At 36.3% G+C, this 6,004-nt stretch overlaps 1 protein-coding gene across 1 annotated transcript; it reads left to right on the top strand.

Annotated features, from left to right (window-relative positions):
* The first annotated feature begins 2,125 nt into the window (after positions 1-2,125).
* On the top strand, positions 2,126-3,061 carry LOC122221226 (olfactory receptor 4F6-like). Its single transcript, XM_042940539.1, has one exon. It carries the CDS (start codon positions 2,126-2,128, stop codon positions 3,059-3,061), a length of 936 nt encoding a protein of 311 aa, XP_042796473.1.
* Positions 3,062-6,004: the final 2,943 nt, after the last annotated feature.

Here is a 6,004-nt window from a genome sequence, read left to right as displayed (position 1 = left end):
TGAACAAAAGATGGGGTCCTCTTTAGATGATAGCTATAGTTGTGGTAAACATAGCACAACATATAAATTTGTCAAATCACTAAGTTGTACACCTAAAACTATGGTAGCATTGTATGTCAACTATACTCAAATTAGAAAGAAGGAAAGACAGAAAGAAAAGGGAAGGAAAGAAAAGAAAAAGGAAAGAAAAGAACAAAGGAAAGGAAAGGAGAGGAAGTAAAAGGAAAGAAAAGGGAAAAGGAAAGGAAAAGGAATGGAAAGAAAAAGCAGGGTGATCACAACATAGTATTGTGCAGGGTTACTGGTAAGTCTGTTTTCACTACACATTTTTAGCTTTTCTCTTTAGACAGATTTCATCAGTCTTTAATATGTTTTAGCAGCTATAAAGAAATATTAGGAACCATAAATTTCAGTGGGCAAAGTAGAGTGGCTTATAATAGTGCTTTCCTGTTCTTGAAATAGCAAACACACCAGTATTCTGTAAAATGCCATTCAGTTACCAATCATTTGTATTCCTTGACCCAAAACTCATTCACATATATTAATTTTCTTTAAACAAGAAAGCATTGTAAACTTCTGGTTAAAATTAAGTGTAAAACACCAAGGTTTTCTTCATAGTACAGCCAGAAATTGTCATTTATTGACTGAGAAATGTTGGTTTAACAAGGACAAGTAAAACTATAAAACTAGTAACAAAATAATAGTGATAAAAATAATTAATCTAACTATCACATATATGCATACTCCACTCCCTCCATTTAACCTTAAACTTAACCTCATTTTTCCCATCTTCCAAACCCCCTCCCCTCAAGCAACTACCATGTTCTTCTCTATATTTATAGGTCTGTTTCTTCCTTTACGTAATTTTTATTGCATAACATATATTCTTTTGTAACCAATTTCTGTTATTTAGTAAGTTAGTGGAGATTTCAATAAATCTAAATTTGCCTCATTTATAATGGCCATACCCATGTTGGTATTAGTTCTAGAAATTCCCCTTCCTGCATATCTTCTCATATCCTATTATATCTTTTAAATGTACCTTTAATTTTTCACTTTAGGTTAAATAATGAATGGACCCAAGTATATAATATACATACACATCTTCAACCTTTATACTTATTCAAAGTGATAACAGATACTCCCCCTGAAAAAGTTGTTGGTAGCAATTTTACTCACCTTCAAATAGCATTTCAGCTGAACTAAGCTTCAAATATTTGAAGATAAGCTCTCATGACCTTTATCTTTGATGACTTTTGGGGGTCTTGTAATTTTTACATGCTCTTAGTGTATCATAATTAAATATTTTGCTTCAGTGAAAACACCATTATTTCTCAGTTCTGTATTTGAATTGCCACTCCTTAATCCTAGAACAGACTTTTCAAAAGCACAAAATCTCTCCCAATCCTAGAAAAGTACTGAAAAGCCTTTTCCTGAGTCTGCTGACAGTCCAGGGTTTAGAGTTTCACCGATTTAAAGTACATTTTAACTCTTTGCAATTAACTGGTTGCAATATTGCAACCACAATATTGGAAACTATCAGAGGACAAGCCTTTTTCATTTTAAGCTATGATTGCCCTAATATTCAACACTCTTTCACTCATTGGCTGGTCACAATTCCATGAATGATTAATGCCTGAGATTTCACAGGTAAGAAATAAAAGAATAATCAGAGAGTACATTCTGCTACAGTATGTGTGCACAAATATGATTAAGAGTATGAACATTCAAATTATGGCTATTTATGACATGTAAAATGTTTTCTTTAATGTATACGGAGAAGACTGAAGAAGCCCAAACTATTGCACAATGAGCATGGTAAAGAAACTCTCCACCAGGAGATGTTACTCTCTGCTCCTAATTCCTCCATTTACCTGATATACTCCCACATGACTTCTTTCCTTGACACTCTAGCCTAACTTTTGATTATTTCATTTCTATTTATTTTTCTTCCTTTAGCCTGCCCTTTCTGTATGTGTTCTAACTTCAAAATTTGACTTGTAACATATTTCCCACAAAATCACTGAGGGGCAAAAACATATCAATGTGAAATATCTATATTTCTCAATTCTTCCTTATTTTCTACCTTCAGAATACTTCAGCGTCTTCTCTACTGACTGAGTCAATGGATGGACCAAATGACACTGTGGTATCTGAATTTGTATTGATTGGTCTTTCAAATTCATGGGAGATGCACCTTTTTCTCTTTGGGTTCTTCTCTGTGTTCTACATGGGAATTATCCTGGGAAACCTCTTCATTGTGTTCACGGTAATTATTGACTCTCATTTACACACCCCCATGTACTTCCTATTGGCCAACCTCTCCCTTCTTGATCTAGGTCTGTCCTCTACCACAGTGCCCAAAACAATCTCTGATCTTTTCACTGACTGCAACATCATTTCCTTTCCAAAATGCATGATACAGATATTTTTTATTCACGTCATGGGTGGAGGTGAGATGGTGCTGCTCATAGCCATGGCATATGACCGGTACACCGCAATCTGTAAACCTCTCCACTACCTGACCATCATGAGCCCCAAAACGTGTGTCTCCTTTGTAGTGGCTGCCTGGATAGTGGGGATAATCCATGCTGTATCTCAGTTTGTTTTTGTCATAAACCTGCCCTTTTGTGGCCCTAATGAAGTAGATAGTTTTTACTGTGATTTTCCTCGCGTCATGAAACTTGCTTGTGTAGACACTTACAAGCTAGAGTTTGTAATCACTGCCAACAGTGGATTTATATCCATGGCTACCTTCTTCTCCTTAATTATATCCTATATCCTCATTTTGGTCACTGTCTGGAAACGTTCTTCAGGGGACTTGTCCAAAGCATTTGTCACATTGTCAGCTCACATCACTGTAGTGATTTTGTTTTTTATGCCATGCATGTTTCTCTATGTGTGGCCTTTCCCTACATCATCACTGGATAAGTATTTGTTCATTGCCAACTTCGCTATCACCCCCGTCTTGAATCCTGCCATCTATACATTAAGAAACAAAGACATGAGAGTGGCCATGAGAAGACTGGGCAAGCAGATTATGGATCCTACCAGTATCTAATAATGAATGAAACAGATCTAGATATCACATGATGCAGGCTTACCAAGGACACTGAAAGTTACATGTCTGTCATCATTACTATAAGAACTATTTGGGGAGATACTTCAACAAGGCCCACCAGTAGAAATTGATTGTGAAGTCACAGGTGACTTTATGTTGCTAACCACAGAAAATAAGTTGACTTAGCAGGGGAGGGGCAGAGAGAGAGAGAGGGAGAGAGAATCCCAAGCAGGCTCCAGGCTGTCAGTGCAGAGCCTGACATGGGGCTCAATCTCATGAACCAGGAGATCATGACCTGATCCAAAATCAAGAGTTGGACACTTAACTGACTGAGCCACCTAGGTGCCCCAAAAGATTTTATTTTTTAAGTAATATCTACACCCAGCGTGGGGCTCAGACTTACAACTCTGAGATCAAGATCGCATGTTCTACCAACTGAGCCAACCAGATGGCCTATGGTGTCACTTATGTTAATGCCCCATGTCACTAAACCAATACTTAATACCTAACTAACCGTAGTTTCAATACTCACCCCAGGAATGTAGGCTTTAACCACCCAAACTGTCAACACTAGTAGGTCATTTCCTAGTAGACCCCTTTGATTCCCCTTAGGATGGTGACATGCCTAAAGCAATGCATTCCTTGGTAATAATACATTCCTTTTTTTTACACCCCTTCTCTGTCTTTAAAAATCTTCCATTTTTGTACAGTTCCTTGGAGCCCCCTGTATTTGCTAGATGGGATGCTGCCCAATACATGAATCACTTAATAAAACCAATTAGATCTTCAAAAAAAAAAAAAAAATAAGTTGACTTTACTTACTTCCATTGAGAAGAGAGAGGAGAAGAGAAAACTGAGCTAATTTGCAGAAATAAACTTAACATTCAAATGCCATTTTCTGGAACTTATTAACTGCATTCATTCTCAATTATGATGATATACCTCAAACAATTGATAAATATATCTCATAGTAAACTAATGGATTTAATAAATAAAATGTGACTTTGAGTAAATCAAAATCAATAAATTCTGTTTTCTAATTCCTATTTTAATTTTAACTTAGAATAAGAAGAAAATCAACTATTTGTTACTTATGTCGAGGATGCTCTTTTAGCTTTTTGTTTAAATTTGACTGGTTGTAAGTAGCGAAATTCTTTAACATTATGAATATTTTTTTTAATTTTTTTTAACGTTTTATTTATTTTTGAGACAGAGAGAGGCAGAGCATGAACAGGGGAGGGGCAGAGAGAGAGGGAGGCACAGAATCCGAAACAGGCTCCAGGCTCTGAGCGGTCAGCACAGAGCCCGACGCGGGGCTCGAACTCACGGACTGTGAGATCATGACCTGAGCCGAAGTCGGACGCCCAACCGACCGAGCCACCCAGGCGCCCCTATGAATATTTTAAATAAATACAAGCCAGGATTTCTGAACTTTTGTCTATTATTCTAAAAATGAAGACTTTAAAAAATTCAGTTATCTTACCTAATTTTCATTAAAAAACCATAAAAGTAATAGCTGTTTCACAAAAGAATAATCACCCAAGGGTATATGTTTAGACACTCTGGTTTCTTTTAATATGGTCTGCTGGTCAGACAAAATATTCCCCCAAGAGTTTATATATATCTGAGTTTGATAGTCTTGGATAAATGTAAGCCAAAAGTTGTGAGGCATATTCAATTTAATTTAGCATTTCTACTTTTGGAATACTTTATTAAGTTACACATGACTTTTTCATTTATTTGTTTCTACTGCTCTGTAAGTAAAATATGCTCCATCAAGGCAACTACTGCCTATATTTTTTGTCCTGTGTTTCTCTAGGAACCTTTCCAATAACATCTCTGCTTCCTCCATGTAAATTAATCATGAATACTTCTTTTAATGCTTTGGTATTCATCTTTTAGGTATTTCTCCTTTGCTTGATCATTGCTAACTACTCCCTCTTTCAAATATTCCACTGGGCTTCCAAGAAACTACAGTCTCTTGCTTTTCCCCAACTCTTTGGGAACTCCTTCCCAGTATTAGTTTGCTGTGTTTGTCTCATCTGCTCCACCACCAAACTCAGTGTTAATCAGAATTATATCTCTGGCCTTTTCTCATGCCACATTCTATCCCTAGCTGGCATCTATTCCCTTAGCTTTAATTACCATCTCAGCTAGGGGCTTCAGAGCTGGGATATTATTTGAGTTCCTATTTCATAAATCTAACTGCCTACTGGCCTGATGCCTCAAGGACATCTCCCACTAAGCAGGTCTAAAACTAAACTGATCCTCTCTCTTTGAACCTGCTGCTCTTTCAGGTCCCCAGTCACAGTAAGTAACACCAATATTTACCCAGTTCCTCAATGCAAAATCTAGGAGTAATAATGAACTCCTCCTCCCTTCCCTGATGCTGAATATTCAATAAATCTGCAAATCCTATTAATTCCAACTTAAATGTTTCCTGGTTTTCCTCCAAATGTCACCATTTTTTTTGAACTACCAATTTCTATATATTTAACATTTAAACATAATGAATGGGTATTGAATTTGACAAAATGCCTTTTCATGTGCTCTTGGTCCCACCCCATCACATCCTCTCAGGTATTTCAAATCCTCAAAGTTCCATTTTCTTCCTTATACCTTTAATATTGCCTTCTCTACTAACTCTTTTTCTCAGTGTACAAGCTTAAGCACACCTTCATTACACTAAAAATGTTCCTCCAGTACCTCTTCCCTTTTTCCTTTATTGTAAAAAAATTTTAAACAGTAATATATACTTACACCTTCCGTTTCTGTCTACCTTCAAAGGCTGGTGTTCATTTTTATTTTGCTTTTTCATGCTATTGACCTCTTTTTAATTTAATTACCTCTTATAAACCCTATTTCCTAATACAATCACATTCTTTTTTTTCTAAACACAATTTATTGTCAAGTTAGCTAACATACAGTGTATAGTGTGCTCTT

This window comes from Panthera leo, chromosome B3 (genome assembly GCF_018350215.1).
Source record: "Panthera leo isolate Ple1 chromosome B3, P.leo_Ple1_pat1.1, whole genome shotgun sequence".
NCBI classification, from domain to species: domain Eukaryota; kingdom Metazoa; phylum Chordata; class Mammalia; order Carnivora; family Felidae; genus Panthera; species Panthera leo.
The sequence above is the reverse complement of the archived record's forward strand: the minus strand, read 5'-3'. Positions and strand labels throughout refer to the sequence as shown.